Consider the following 17065-nt stretch of genomic DNA (forward strand, 5'->3'; position numbering starts at 1 on the left):
GAACAGGTTGGGTTTGTTGGGGGGTTTTTTGTGTGTTCTTTTCTTTTGTGTGTGGTGGTTTTTTTTTTAACTAACAGGATTTTTGATGGCTACTGTAATGAAGACCTTCCCCCTATGTTTCCCTCCATTTCCCCCTTTATTTTACAATATCTACTTTTAAAATTACCTAGCAACACAGAACAGCAGCATGGGTAAATTCTGACTTCCACTGAAGTGGACCACACGACACTTTGCACCAGCAGGCACAGGTATCATTTGAGAGTAGCAAAGCCACTATCCATCCCACAGAAAGGACGAACTCCAATGCCGAGCTGTTCTCAGGAAAACACACAATCCCTTGTGGCCATTTATTTGGGGTTTCCAAAGGGAACCCAAGATGATCCGCAGAGCTGTGTTCATGTTTGCATTTGTTCAGGTTTACCTATCAAAAGGTAACAGATAACAGTGTTGGCTGCTGACATACTAACAGAAGATACAGTGCTAGACATTGTTAAATGATTATGCAATCTTTTCCTCCCCATTCTTAGTTTTTACTAAAGTCTGGCCAAACCTGCTCACCTTAGTCATGAGTAGCCTCTTCTGAGGCCAAAAGCACACATTTGCAACAATAAAACCCTCAGACAGTAAATCAATTGTCACCTGGGCATCACTGCATGGCTGCCAGTGGTTATAGGAGACAACTGCAACAACCTCCCCACGTTACATTCCCCCAAATTCCCTCCTTAAAGCACATACTTGCAGACAGCTAGAAGCAAGTATTTAAGGGAAAAAGTGAATTAGGTGAAAGAATTAAGGCTCAAAAGGAAAATTAAGTTCCTAGAAACAGGGCAAATACTACTTGACCTGAGCCAGTAAGGCATTCAATTTCCTTGACAAGACTATCTATCAAAAACATTTTACATCTCTCTCACAATTTTCAGTTTATAAGGTATAGGGTATCTGAAGTCAGCATCTTAACACAGAATGAGGAACGTGAACTTAGTATTCTTCCTCTTCTGGGATCAGATTTCAGAAAAGAAAAAATGGTGGCAGTTACTAGTGACTAGGTAAAACCCATACCAGTGACAATACTACTACCAAGGGACACTTATTTTTCTGTTTTGCCTAGATTGCAAAACTTCACTCATTCAGAATTTATTTCTTCAGTATTTGGGGAATGATGAGCATGTTTGAAAATATTTAAACAGAAAGGCCAAAGATTTCATTTGTGCAGCTTAAGCTATGTTGGAATTTGAAGACACTGAAATTTATAAGTACTTTGTAAATTCAATAAAAATTGTTCAGTTGTGAGTCGTCATGTTCCTAGCTGTTAAGACTGTGCATTTAATACAAAAGAAGGATCTTTTGTTGTTCAAAAAAGATTCCCTACAATTTCAAAGCAGCTTGGATTTGATCAGCAGAAGGGAATAAAGTCTTTAACTTCTTAACATCACTCAGGCTTCTATCACACAGTATAGTGTTATATTTTATACATATTATATATATGCATTATATATTTTGCAAAATTTTGTGAGCTGTTAGGCTGCAGTCATATAGTCATTAAAGTAACACTCTATGAAACAGCACCTCAATCCCATACTTTTGAATTGCAGCCCCCTCCCCTATATTGCTAACATTCCCATGTCAAGCTGAGGAATCTGCAGCACCAGAATAACTGGCTAATCGGTGATTTTCATAATCATCCAGTCTACATATGTTGGCATTAATGCAGCAGAAATTTCTCCAGATGTGCAGACTTCTACTTTCAATGATTGTGTTCATGCTGGTCAGCTTGGAAAAACATCCAAGTTACAGTATCATTTTCTCCATTTGGAACTCACATGACCTGTTACACGGATGCGAAGTTCCTGAGCATTTCGTGATACTTTACCTTATCATGAACAGCTAAGAAGTATAAAACTGCTGAAGGAGCAAGGGAATAACCTTTAACCCGTATCACCTCTTTCACCTAGAAATAATGATGTGTAGATGTCACTTCACCAATTAATGAAGAAAACTTAAGAAACCTGACAGATCAAAAGCATCTGAAACCACTGCATCACTCAGCACTAGAAGTTAAAATTTCATGAGCTTGTTTTACATCAGATTCTTCCGAGTGAGCTCACCTATCAGAGACTTATGGCTTGTTTACATACAGAGCCGGGAAACAACTTTAGAAAAGTCTTCTGTAAATAGTTATAGTTAAACAAGCACAGCTAGCACAGAGTTGAGTAGTATCAGCGTTGCTCTACTACTTTAACACAAGTCAGGATATCATTGTGCTACACACTGTGCAAACAAGTTTACAGTTATACAATCTGAGATGAGAGAACTAAGAAAATTTTAGTGATATTAGTAGGCAGTTTTATTAATGTCAATTTAGCTTGATTTCAAAATAATTTTTAAATTGTTTTAAAGTAGAAAAACGTGTACAAAGCCTAAGAGACAGTTTTCTCAGATTTCACAGTTTTAAGACTACAGAAAATCAGCATAAACTTCGTATTATAGAAAAATACTTATACATAGTTGAGATGTGATGACCTTACTAGTTTAAGGGTATTTTGGATCTTCCAAAAACTGGGGAAGAATCTATTTTCAAGGGAAACTTCCTAGATTGGGCATAACCTAACTTTCTCTAATTTAAAAAACAGCATTCCTAAGGCACTGTGAAATTTTCAGAAGTGTTAGCAATGCTCTTTACACAACTTCACACAACACTCCCCATTCCCTCCTGCAGGATTCCTTACCTGTCATTTTTGCAGCAGGTGCCAAGTTAGGCCAGTGTCCTAAACTCTTCTTCCAAAATAATGACAGCAGAACTGATTATCTTTGTGGGGCTAAAAATCTCTGAAGCCATAAGACTGTGCTGGGGGAAAGGGCAGGGCAAGCTGTGGTTGCACCATCCTTACAAAGAACAACTCAAGATTCACTCAAAGAGCTTTCACCTTTGCAGTGCTTCATTTGAAAATGCAAAACTTAACACTAGGCAATATATACATCTGTACTGAAATTAAACCTAGTAAGGAATCATTCAAATACCTAAGCATGTAATAGGTTTTCAATGTTAATTCATATTAAGTTCAATAAAAATCAAAGCTTTATTTAGATGACAGAATCACAGAACAATTAATGTTGGAAGGGACCTCTAGAGATCATCTTGTCCAATCCTCCTGTTCAAGCAGGGCCACCTAGAGCCAGTTGCCCAAGATCATGCCTAGATGTTTTTTTAATATCGCTAAGGAAGGAGACTCCACAGCCTCCCTGGGCAACCTGTGCCAGTGCTCGGTCACCCTCACAGTAAGAAAGCATTTCCTGACTTTCAGAGAGAGCCTCCTGTGTTTCAGTCTGTGCCCATTGGTCCTGTCAAAACATTCTGGTCATTCATTGTGCAGTTAAGTTAATTTCCTTCCTACGCTAACTCTGTGGGATGGCAATTTTAATCTCTGATTACTACATGACAAATACAGAGCACCAACTTCTAGCTTCCACCATAATAAAGCAATATTTAGTAGAAAACAAAAAAAATCTTACATTAGGTTTGAAATATACAGGAAAAGGAATCTGTATTTCAAGAGAAAAACAATAGAATAGCGTTAACAAACTGCAGGGTATCCAGCAAATGTTTAATCATATATTGGTCCACTGATATAAAGACTTACCTGCTTATGAACAACACACAAAGCAATGTTGAATAAAGCTATCATTTCTCATGAAAACTTGTGGTTTGTCGATATTAAGGTATTTATGGATCTATTTCAGTATGACATAACTAGTCCTTGCAACAAGCCAAGCCCACACTTGCCCAGTCTAAGCAGATTACTATTCAGACTGGGCTAAGCATTGTGCATACCACCACCAAGGAACCTGCAAAAATTTTTAAGGCAGGATAGGCTGTGGACTCAACCAGATAAAACTGAAAGCAGAGATTCCCTACTTGCTGCTGTTATACATACTTTGTCATCTGGCAAGCTGGGACTCAGACTCAGCTTTTTGTCCTTTACTTGCACAATTGGACATACTGCTGATGCTGCAGTAAGTAAGACCTATCTCAACTTTCTACTACCATATTACTTTCCTTATTTTAGTAGAAGTGGCTACTATTTGTAAAATAAAGTTATTGTACCTACCCAAAGTGAAATCGCCTTCTGAGTGTGTATCAAATATTAAAAGAAGTATTACGCCTCAGCTCTCATAAGCAGAGCTAAGGAAGCACCTGCTAATGTGTAATGAGGAGGACTGAAAAGCACGTTATTAGGAATAATTTCAACTTCGAATAACAGATTTTACTGTCAGGCATTTCAGTGTGTTAGGAATACTATTAAAACTAACCCTTCCACCATGTACCCCCCTTAAGACACTCCAGTTGGCTACAAATTTCTTGAGAACAAAGTACAAAGGCCTTAAAGATGAAAACACATTTGCACAGGACTAAGCCAAGACCACGTGGCAAGAAACAGGGAACATCCTTTTGTTACCATCTTACATACAAAGGCAGTCAGTTGGCATCATATTCAAGATAAAGTATTTCAAATCAAAGAGGTTGATAGTTGGCACTGTTTTTTGTCATGGTTCATTCAGATTCCAAGATGCAAGCTCATACTGTAATTCTCACATTAAAAATATACATTTAAAAATAAGTTATCAAAATTGTCAGGTAAATCTGTAAACATCAACACATTAATGAGAAATGGGTTTTGAACACAGACTAGAACACAGAAGTTACTTCAGTTACCTGTTTGTGACACAAGGAAAAAACTTCCATTCTAATGCACTACAAACATTATTTGCTATGTCTTGAGAAAGAAACTCCACATAAGCAGCACCTTCTCCAATGAAGTCCGCATTTCAAAACGAAGTTCTGCATACTGACACATCAATTCCTTTGAAAGGTTAACAGAACATTCACCTGTTATCAGATTCTTCTACTACTTTTTACAGACCATCTTCAAAGAGCACACAGTTTGCTCTCCTATTCTGCTCAACCTTGTTCTTGCCTTCTCACAACTTTATTTCCGCCTTATTTAAAAACCTATTTTGGTCAACTTACTTTCATTGCGAGTTCTGCAAAATCTCACATCTGATCAGCATCTGATTGCTGAGTATGCTCTGACAGGGTATATTTATGCATGAATTTTGAGTGATTCTAGTTTACACCACACTGTGTGAACTAAATGCAGATATCCAAACAGTTTACAGATGAACCTCAGCACCTGGAGGTAGAATCAGGTCTCAGCATCTTTATTACAAAATTAGGGAATCAGACTGAAATAATCACCCAAGCAGATCCATAAAGGAATTTGTCTTGTTAACAATTACAAGCATAACCAGCATGTATTTTTTGAAAATTTGTGTATATTTATTAAGTCGCTACTTAAGCTTGCTCAGATCAATACCTCATTGAGAACACATAATTCATGAAAGGTAACATTTGGAAGCACACTGCAAAGACTGAAAAGGTGTAAACTAAGATGACCAGAGCTGGCAAGAGCAAATGCTGATATAAGTGCTCCATGACTATACCACACTCAACCCCCAACTGCAGTAGCTGTCACTGTGAGACTGATATTTGCTAAGCAGAAGAGAAAGACTTTGAATAGCATCCTTGTAGCCACAAAGGAACTTCATTAACTGAGGCCAATGAAGCACTTGCTGAAACAACTGAAGGCACTACCATACTCTCAAGTCCTGGGAAGGCTATGACATTCATGTCATACCACATACATCACATGTACCCAACTGGCAGACAAGCTACCTCAGGTGCTGACTGTTCAACTACTCTGATTTATCACTGTGGCAAGATAATTATGTTCTTCATGAACTTAAATTCTGATAGCCCTGTTCTTGTTTTGTCACGAGCAAGGCAAAGAAAACATTTTCCTGCAATACGAGCATGACCAGATTTGGGCAGCATTCATTTTTAAGCAGGAGCTTTCAACTCATGACAGAAGTCCTCTATTGGAAGCATCAGTATATTAAGTTACACATATATGAACTTCAGTCCTTTCCCAGCATGATTTCATCTTGTATATTTAGCCTTTCCCTGCATGTAATTAATAAAATTCCACTTCTGTTCCTTTAAGGTCATGTAGGCAAAAACTAAAAGTATGAGAAAATGTAGCCAACTCCCCAATAACATTACTCTTCATATCTTAATGAAACACAGGCTTTCAGACTTATTGTGTCCATTAAAGCATGTATTTTATTTGCACATTTACATTTTCTGAAACAACATTTAAGATTTTTAGATTAAATTTCTCAAGAGTCATATTTGGGTTTTTTAATTTTTATGGTAGCTTCCAATTTTTAGAACTGAAAGATGAGGTCAAACCACATCTTCATGCTCTTCCACATTACCATCTTCCCCCATCTGTAAGTCCATGAAGAGCACTTATCTACTTCTATGTTTCCATATTACTATTTCCACACACCTACGACTCAAGAACGAGCACCTATCTATTTTCTAACATTGTCATGTATTCTGTCACTTAATTTTTGTGTATTGATTTACACAAAAGAGAAAGTTTAAAACCAAATTAATCCAAAACAAAGTCATCGTCGTCCCCCGCCCCAGAAGAGCCATAAATCCTTTTTAACAAGACAACAGGTTAAGAATACATACACGATATTCATATACTAACAGAACACGTATGGAGATGTACGTAATGACTTGTCAAATCATATAACTGGTTTTACTGTGCATCTGACATCTGGTTCTTTCCTTTAACCCATTTCCTTCAGGTTTAGTATTACAACCCCCAAAGTTTTATACAGCTTATTTCTTCCACATCATCAGGAAAAGTTAAAGCCATTTACAATGAAGGAAAACCTAGAATTCAGAATAGGAAACAATGTCCTAAATGGAATGGATAAGGATACACAGAGCAGGCTGGTGACAATCTTCAAAGATGATTTGGCGCAATCCTATAGTCAGTATGTCACATTACCTCCTCACATCACTTCTAAAGCTTTGCAGAAGCTTGCAGAATTTTCACCATAATACTAATGGAAGGTTAGGGTTGAGTCACAATGTCACTGCCAGACCAGTGAAAGATTTAGAGCACAAATACTTCATAAATGTAAGACCTCTAGTAAAATAGTTTTCCCACCTTCTTTAAAGAGACACCATTCAGCTTCCTCAACACAGGGCAGTTTTGAAGATACCAGATTTTTAAACTTTTTTAAAAAACAATAATAGGAAAAATATTCTACATTACCAGTTTTCCCACGTGAGGCCTCAAGAATTAGGCAACATACAATAATCAATCCCTTAGCCTCCCCCAAAAATCTAGATGAACACTTTCAAACCTGCAAGTACTTCTGTGACTACTACAGCAATAAAGCAGAAATACAAATGTAGTACCAGGGTTCCCGGCACAGAGTTTTAAAATCAGTATTTATTTCCCCAAAATATCAGACATCTGGGAAATTCCGGTTTATTGTTAATGAAGAAAAAGATAGAAGAATTCATTTCAAAGGTACTAAGAAAAATGCTCAAGATCAGCTTTTATCTAAATAGGCTTAAAGGCACAACATATCAGTCTTCAGTAACTACCATTGCTCCAACTATCCTATTTCTGATATTTATACTACAAAGCCATCATCTCCAGTAAAGTACATGTGCCTAATCTAACCAATTCCATTTTTAAGATGCTAACAATAAATTAATACTTATAACTGGTTAAAAAAGGACAAATTATATTTCTTGTTAAGTCTTTATAGAAACAGTTTCACACAATGGTCCCAATTTAAGGAGTTAAAATTGCATGCCCAGTAACATAATGCCACTCAAAACAAGGGCATGATTTCTCCATAGATTTGTACCTTCCCCTGCCCTCACAGTGGATTGGCTTACTCTCAGTGCAACTTTTAAAGTTTCACTTTTGAAGTGATGAAACTAATTAATTTTGTTTAATACAACTTGGGGAATTACAGTACTATTCAGAGCAAACATCAAGTCACTTGTGATTCATTTACTGTCTTGTACATATGCTTGTGATTCAAGCCAGATTATCTATGGAAACTATACTCAGACTTTTTTATCCTTAACATTAATACTGAAGTGGGCCATAAGCAGGAAAAAATCTAGGTGTAATCGTGCATGAATGTATACCAAGCGATTTTATTCTCCCGAGACAGCTGTCATTTTAGAAGCACTAAGAGGCATCCAGGACTTCCGTTTACTTTCCTTAAACATGTTTTCAGGACTTGCTACTTCTTCCCCATATGCAATAGAAAAAGCATATTTTGCACAAAACACGCAGAGTGAAAACAAAACAGAAAGCAAGCTTAGCAGTGAAAAAGCATCCTAAACAAGTTACATAACACTAAACAAATGCTCTAGGTACCCCCCTTCTACAGACACTTGCATTGAGCAGTGTGAATAAAATATGAAACTGTACACAACTGTGATGCAAGAATGATGCTGAACATGCATTAAGTGATACTACAAAAACTACACAAAGAATAACATGGCAACAATAACTGGCACATATACAGAAATGGTTCTAAAATCCCAACTGCCAACTTGACATACTTTTCACTTTTAAACCAGTAATTCAATAAAATTATTTCATACATTTTAATTTCAAAACTCTGAACATTCAGTTTTTGAAATGTAATAATTGCATCCTTCACACAGGCTAAGACAGAAACTTTATTTGCATTATTTGGCACAACTCTTGTTCGGAAAACATCAGATGTGGAACTGCTACTGATACAATGCTGGAAGTTCCAGAAGCACAACGTTCACATTTGGAACAGACCTGAAGATGAACTACTGTTTCATTATTAAAGGTTTCCTTCTGTAACTTCTGGAAAAGGCTTTTGATTTAAAGCTGATTAAAACTGGATGGAGCTGCAGCTTACCTTTCACATGCTCTCTCCCTTAAAAGTGGAACATAATATATGGAACAACGCAGAGCTATTGTATCAGAGAATGAAGAACATTAGCATTTGAAAAGACAGTATTTCTCATCTTTGTAATTGCAGTTTACAGATTTTCTTCCAAGAAAAAGTACACGTGAATAGTCTTGCTTCTCTAAAGCAACTGTGTATATCATCCTTCCTGGAGAAATCATGAAGAACACTATTTTCCATATTTTAATAGCTTGCATGAAACCTTCTTGGCAACTGCAGAAAGTAAACACATAGATCAAACTCACATACAATCTGGCTCAACATTTTAGTGTACTTTTTTCCTTCATAGCATCAAATACTTGCCTTTTGGGCCAACTATCACTAAGAATGTAAAACAACCATGCTATTCACACGTCTGAAACAAATATGTTGAGGGCTTTAAGTTATGTATTTCTTCGAAGTACTGAAAAGTCATCCAAACTCACTTAAGGAGAACATATATAAAACTACATTCTCTATTAGGCATGTAGATACAGCACAAACTAACCAATGTCTGCAGTTACAAAGAGTCTTGCTCTGCTGCCCACTCCTTGCTGTTCTTTCCTTCCACCCAAAATGAGCAGAACCTATAATTTTCACTGGGTTTCTTTTATCCTGCTCACTGCACGGGAACAGAGATAAAAGGGTGGCAACAAAGCAGGCAGGAAGCAGGACCAAGCAGCAAGGAGGGCAAAGGGCTATTCATTTCTGCAGCAATGCATGTATTGAATTATTAAATATGCATGCAGATGTCAAATTTCCCATTAGCATACAAATATTTAAACCATTTGTAAGCAGCTTGAAAGATCACTTCCAGCTGGCAGCTCAAAGACTGCATTCTACAGTACCGCAATAGCCGGTTTAATACAGGACTTTTTCCTCCAATTTTACACTAGATAAAAATTTTTAACGCTTAGTAACAGCACTGCAGAATAAACCCTTTTACAGCAAATAATGAACAGCAATGGGGCTTTTAAAATAAGAAACACATCAAAATGCCCAAAAGACTGCAAATGAATAGCTGCAAAAAGAATTACAATAAATCCTTGTGGTTTTCACATCTTTTTAGGTTTATTACATTTCCTCTTCCACCTCGCTTAAGTGTATGTGGTTATTTGAAGAGGGAAAACCTGTTTTGCTTGAAGGGGTTAAGCAGTAGGGGGTTTCATTTTGGTTTTTGGGGGGAGGTGTGTTCTGGTTTGGTGGGGTTTTTTTCTTTCAAATATTAACTTGAAATAAAATTACTTTCCCTTTCACATAAATAAAAAACTGATTACAGTGTAATGAAAACAAAAAACTACTGAAAATACCTTAGTCCTATCCCATAATTACTAACAAATATTCACTAGTTTATGTTCCTTTATACCATCTTCTTTTTGGTGCTCCTCTGGCTCTGACACATAGGTGTAACACTGGATTCTCACTGGTTTGATGCGAGGCTAACAATCTTAAAGTCAGCGGTTTCATACTTACGACAACATGAGGTGTGTATGCTGTATACAGTTGCTGTATTCAGCCACAAAAATCAAGTCCTACAGAACCATTTCATAACAACATAGAAGAAACATACCCAACTGCAGTGAAACCACCCTACATCCCATGAATCTTAAAATTTTTTAGAACATTCATTCATTTCAGTTTTTCTGATATTCCTTGGCCATCTATACAGCCCTAAACTCAAAGTTTTAAAAAAATCAAAGATATTTAATGTTACCAGTATTTCCATCTTTTCCATTAAAATTAGTTTGTGGTTTTCATGTATAACAAACTTAGTTATTTTTGTGAACCTGCTGTAGATACAAAATTAAACCACATTTCTCTCATTTTTTATTGTGTTACTTTATTCCCCTTCCCCCACCTTTTTTCCATTTACATACAGGACCCTTCACACTTATTCCTGTTCAAGGTTCTATGCATTATTATTTTTTACTGAGAAATTAAAGGCAAGAACAGTATCTTTATTCTCACTACACTTCTTTCAAGTCAAACACTTAACATCCCGCATACAGTTAGCATGTAAATCGAATCAAGTAATACAGCTACGCTTTACTCTACAGAAATTAAGATGTAGAAGCACACTAGTAAAACTAGGAACAACACAAGCTCTCGACAAACCATTTACCAAAACAAATGGAAAAGCATTATCGACACGTGTATGCAGTTAACAGTCAAGTTCCTTTTGAATCTCATAACATTTTGTGCTCTATTCAAGGGACGACATACGAATCAATAAGTTTCTACCCACACTTACAAAGATTTTTTTCTTTTAATGTTATTTGGGTATAAAATAATCATTATATGAAAGCAGTTCTTTTAAATGGTTTTACCTATAAGTATGCTATGCTTATCTTCTGAACTTAATCTTTTCTGAATAGTTCCTTTAATTAGGAAAAAATGGTTGCTATTCTAAACTGCTTTTCTGAAGAAACCCATCTCTTACTGCTTTTAGAAGTCAGGCTGAGGTCATTAATATGAATACCTCCAAATTTCAATTACATTAATTTTCATAGTAGCTTAAGGAAGTTCAAGATGGAAAAGACCTATTAAATCTATCCCACTGAAAATGAACACATTGAGGGCTTGGTTCCATGCACTTAAAACCATCAAAATATTGTTTTCATGAAAATTTAATGTTCAGTTTATCTATTCTACAACTTACATTTTAGACAGATAACTTAATTTTGGTAAACTTCAGTATTTCATTGATTACTGTGAAAACAAACCTGAAATGCCTACAGTTATGATTTTTAAAAATATTTTATGCAGAAAACCTCAAAACTTAGCAAAACAGATGTCTTCATAACAGCAAAATGCCAAATCGGTGATACCACCTACTAAGATTATTTTATGGTATACCCCAAAAGGCAACAAAAAGCCCATCCAATGGGAAAAGTGATACCTGACATGAAGTATTACAAGTTTTTAGTCAATCCTATTGTTATTAAGTTCTCACATTTCACCGAACTGATTTTCAAGGAAATGAATGTTTCTGGAATAATACACTCCAACATTTGCCACTAAACTAGCACTGAATAGCCAATAATCTAAAGGAGTAATGTCCAACCTCTGTATTCCCCATAGGCCACACTCACTGCCTCCTCACTACTCAAGAATCAGGGAAGTCTGGACAGATATTCGTCATGTGAGAACTCAGCTAACAGCCCATGGAAAGCACCAAATCCCAAGATGGTTCTCAATCTTAATGACAGCACAGTGGACAAATCAACAAATTCAGGGCTCCTGAGAAGACAAACTGCATTTGAAATACATGCTAAAGTCCCCCAGTCTTGGCCTCAAGCATAAGCTAATATGAGATGCTGGGTTTCCATATTAAGTAGTATGCCAAAAGATTAGTTTCCACAACATGCTTAAGTAAAATGAGCCTCATGCCATCACAGCACACCACTCATCTGCTGAGCATCTCAAAGTATACCCTCCCTTCAAAAAGGCCTAAGAGGTTTTGTTTTTCACTTGAGGATCTTCCTTTAGATTAGTTTTTTCAGCATTTTTGAGCCAAGATATCTCAAGGCAGATTGTGACCATTTAACAATCAGTACTTTATAAAAATCAATGTGTCTGTATTTAGTACCTTTCAAAAGAATTTGTAGTTACAGATTATTCTATTTTTCAAGTTTTTTTAAAAATCTGAAATCAAAAGTGGAAAAGGGGGAAAATGAACTTGGTCTAACATTTAAATATGACAGCATACTTTAGATCAGAATGCTCCTCAAACAACGCATACTACAAAATCCTATGGAATTATGGTTAAATTAACATAACATTTAGTTCATACTGTCCTCTTGCCATCTATTTTAACCTTTTGTTTTAAGAAGAGTCTCCAGTCTATGTCCAATTGGATAAAATAGATGTGCACAATAAACAAAAACTTAAGGTCTGGAATTTTCTTTATAAGCAATCCATAGTAATTTGTATTTTTCTCAGGAAATACATACAGTTAAGTATATTTGAATTGCCACCAAGTTTCCCAAGATATCAATGTGCTTTATCTAATGAGCCCACTGGACAGAACTTCAAAGAAATTAACTCACAACCAAATTGAATTTTTTTTTTTTTTAAAAGTGTCCAATAGCTCCCCTTCAAATGACTGAGGTGACAAATGCAAATTCTGGTGGTGTCACGTTTTCTTTTACTTAAATGGGATACTAAAGCTTTGCCTTCTTTCAGCATTAAAATTGTATCTCATGAAAAATTAAGCCATTTAAACCGAAATTGTAGCAATAATGTAAAAACTCAGTAAGTACAATAAAAAAATAAGTGCTCTGTAGTTGTCAGTTTCATATCCTTTCCAAGCTTGTTCTACCACACCATACAACAGAAAGAGTCAGGACTTTCTAGTCAAACAGATCAAAGGCAGTTAGAAACTTAAGTACACATATACACAGAAAAAATTATAAACTGATTGGACAAATGAGGAACAAGAAAAAATAATCACTTCCAGCACATGGGCAGCACCTGCAAGCAAAAACAGTTTGGCCGCATCTACACACCATTTTTAGGTACCAGATTGGGACCATTCCTTTTCTAACACAATTTTGTGTAGTTGTAGCTCACAACTACGGAATGGAAATCACCAATATTTAATTAAAACCTACAATAACGTTCAAATACATACTAACTCTCTGCTTGCTAGCAAAATGCAGTGCACAAACCTGCACTTAAAATAGCATGAGCCTGGCAAGGAAAGAATGAAGCACTTTTTGAGGATTTGAATGTACTTCTGAAACATACTGATACTACAAGGATGAGGTGTACATATCTAAACAAATATAGAGGAGTTAGCCAAACTGCCTGAATGATACAGCCTTTTCCTTTGAAAAACTGAACAGACCTCTTGAATCCAGTTCAAGTTATATTTAAAACATGTTCCCCTTTAAAGCTTTACCATTTAGAATTACCAACTCACACCAGTACTTTCTCAATCCCCATAAAAAACTCCATGTACAAGGGCATAAACGATGAGACAAAAGTAATCTAATATTTAGACACCTTACTAGACAATGACACTGCATTTTCAATGGAATGCAGTACACCAAAGCAGAGAGCTTAAGTGGTTGCTATATACACACACTAGTTTATACCTAGTGAAAAACCAGCAATTTTCTCAAATGTTGAGTTTCAGGAACAGTGTCTAAGTAAAACGAGCTACAGGGTTGGTTTTTTTTTTTTTGAAGACTGTGTACTGTAACATGATATATATATATATTAAGTAGGGGAAAGAGTATTTTGGACTTAAAACCTAACTCACGATTGCATTACAAAATATCAAGTGTGGCATGTTATCTCAAGTCAAGCGAAAAAGGGCAACATTAAAGACAGTCTGGAGGAAAATGTTTAGTAGTTACAGATTTCACAAGCGAGGACCTACATGTGATAACTCCTGAACTGTATTAAAACAGCCTCTGTCTCAAGTCATGTAACAGTGGCAATCTAAATAACAGTGTACTTCCAAAATGCCAGCAATGCCGCAATTTTCCTGTTACCCAGTTGCTCATAATTCACCAAGACCATCACTGCTATATTATGAAGTAACACATACATCCTCTCTCTGCTGCTTGCATCCATTGCTTTGAGCTACATAGACATTTCAATATAATTAGGGCACAGTGTTATCTCAAATCAGTTTTTTAATCAATTTAGTATCACTATTCATGCAGATAAATTTTCATAATTTCTATTTCTGAAAACATGAGTGAACTGAAAAAAGGAACACGGATATTTTACAACTATTTTGCACAGGAAAAAAACAATAGTAACCAAATATCCCTACTTTCTTGCCATTTCAGGAATAGAACCAATAGGTCTTTTCCATCACCTTCCATGACTGCCAAAATCTGAATCATAATAAGCTTCCTAATAGCTTTATCATCAGTTTTACCTTAAGACTCAATCAGCAAATTTAACCCAAGTTGTGCTGGAAATGGGTGTTTTTCAAATTCATCATTCTATCAAGCATTTATTAAGAATATTCATGTGCAATCCTTCTAAATCCATGACTACTCTAAGTGAACAATTATTTTAACTGGAAAACATGTATTTGCCTCCTAATTAAACAGTTTATCATTGGTAACAGACTTGTTTCTATTCAAACCAACCATTGGGGGAAATGCATACTTATAATAATGATGCATTACACAGTGGAAGGCTTTAAACCAGCTTGCACAGATGTCTCCTTCCTTGCAATGGCAAGATACTTTAACAATCAGTAGAACAGATGTCAACAATTTTTCTTCTGCAGAGTATGGTTTAGGTAAATTCATTCATACTGTTAGGAATAAAGCATACATACAGATTCCTTTTCCAAAGGTGGTTTTTTTTCCTCCCAAGTTAAATTTTCAATAATTTGCATAACAGATATACTCTACTGATAAGGCTGTTGTGACTAAGTTTGCAAAGGGAAACTGAGATGCAAGGACCCAGTATCCTTGAGAACATTTTGTATAAAATTTTATGCTCTTCAGAAGTCAAAACAAAAGCAGTTGTGTTAACTTGTTCATAGTATGTACTGCAACACAGTTTAGCTAAACAGATTCACTATTGCGAATGGAACTTCCTTGACACGTAGTAGAAACTAGATAATGAAAATTATGCCATTTATAATTAAGCATAAAATTATTCTCACCCAGTATTAGCAAAAACATTCCCAAAATCCTTTAAGTGATTTTTATATTTTATTGTAATCAGATAACCGCATGTTTTACAGCATAGTCACACATTGTATTTTGCTAGTCACAAACACATTGCCTTACATAATGATCTGCATCACTTCTGCTCTATACTACAAAGCCTATGACTGAATACAAAAAAACTTTTACAAAAGAAACTGTTTTAAAGACTACAATAACAATAAAACTGTTTCCAGATAACAGCTAAAATTATAAAGGCATATCACTGTATAGTTTTACTGGAATTTCTAAACAGTAAGGAATGAAATAAGTTTTAGTATCTGCGACGCTTGTTAGGTCCTTCAAAGTTGCCCCCTGGGTTTCCTCTACCAAAGCCACCAGGTCCACCACTCACGGCACCTACACCACTCATTGGCGGCTGAGGAGTTTCAGAGCCCGTTCTACTAACCAGAGGTGAACCCATCTGTGATGGACCTCCTTGAGGGAATCTCTCATTATGCTAATACAAGTCCATTTGGAACATGCCAAATGTGAGTTACAATAAAAACCATAAGTGATGTTGTCATGAAGTTCAGCAGATAGTCCAGCAGAATCAGGATCACACATAGAGGGAAGAAAGGAGCAATTCAATTAGTTATTATGGAAAAAGAGCTAGAAATTAAAGAGTGCTAATGTTACGCTCCAACTTTGTAAAGTAAAAACTTTAGTATTAAGACCAACTCTGGTGCTGAATGTAAATTTACCCTTTCAAGCACATCTGAAGCAATACATATTCTCTATGTAACAGAAGAGACAGCAAACAATTTTATATCTGAGCCCTATTCTGCCCTACATAACAACCTACAATGCTTCTCCCTTAAGTTAGACACAGAAACATCATAAAACTAGGGAAAAAAAGGATCACCTTTCGTATTTCTACAGACTGCAGATTTATTATTTGAATAGTAATATAACCTGAAGACTTATATACGCACATATCTGTGGATAGAACGTATTTCAGTCCATACTACTTGGATTCAGCCTTTCGTATGGCACTTCAGGAATCTTTAGACTTCAAATCCAGTCCAAATAAACTGACACAACTAGTGATAAAATGCATAACTGGACTATGCTTAGCTTAAAAAAGGTGATATATCGGTTTCAAGCTTAACCTGAAATATCAAGTAAGATGCAAATCCAGTTAATGTTCCACATTTTTCTTAGTTCTGTGCCTAATATTAATAAAGGTATATGTGCTTACTCAGATTTATTTGGATATAGCAATTAAGACCTAAAACAGAAAACATGCATCTGAGCACTTATAGTTAAGTATTTATGCAAGTATTTAAAAACAGAACCCCACATGATGAAATGTAAAACATTAACTCAACGTAACACAAACCATTAAAAAGCATAGATATAAGGTATAATCAATTATTGAAATAACTCATCATCCACCTGCTGAGGACAGTTAGGCTTTCAGAAGAAATTCCTTTTGTACAGAGATCTACATTAACTGCCCAGGGATTAAGAGTTTGACAAGAACATTCAAGATTGTCACTTACTTT

At 35.8% G+C, this 17065-nt stretch overlaps 1 protein-coding gene across 21 annotated transcripts in view; it reads right to left on the reverse strand.

Annotated features, from left to right (window-relative positions):
- PSPC1 (paraspeckle component 1) overlaps positions 1-17065 on the reverse strand; it is a 70061-nt gene that overhangs the window by 11979 nt on the left and 41017 nt on the right. For 9 of the 21 annotated variants that reach the window (XR_012658886.1, XR_012658884.1, XR_012658873.1 and 6 more), the window contains exon 7: positions 167-421. The exons of 9 other annotated variants lie outside the window; for them this stretch is intronic. Coding sequence is in view for 2 of the 12 variants with exons in the window: in XM_075082787.1 (XP_074938888.1) it covers positions 15832-16017 (186 nt within the window). In the remaining 10 variants the exon portion in view is untranslated. 3 more of the 21 variants (XR_012658889.1, XM_075082787.1, XM_075082870.1) reach the window with 2 other exon arrangements.

Source organism: Phalacrocorax aristotelis, chromosome 1 (genome assembly GCF_949628215.1).
Source record: "Phalacrocorax aristotelis chromosome 1, bGulAri2.1, whole genome shotgun sequence".
NCBI classification, from domain to species: Eukaryota; Metazoa; Chordata; class Aves; order Suliformes; family Phalacrocoracidae; genus Phalacrocorax; species Phalacrocorax aristotelis.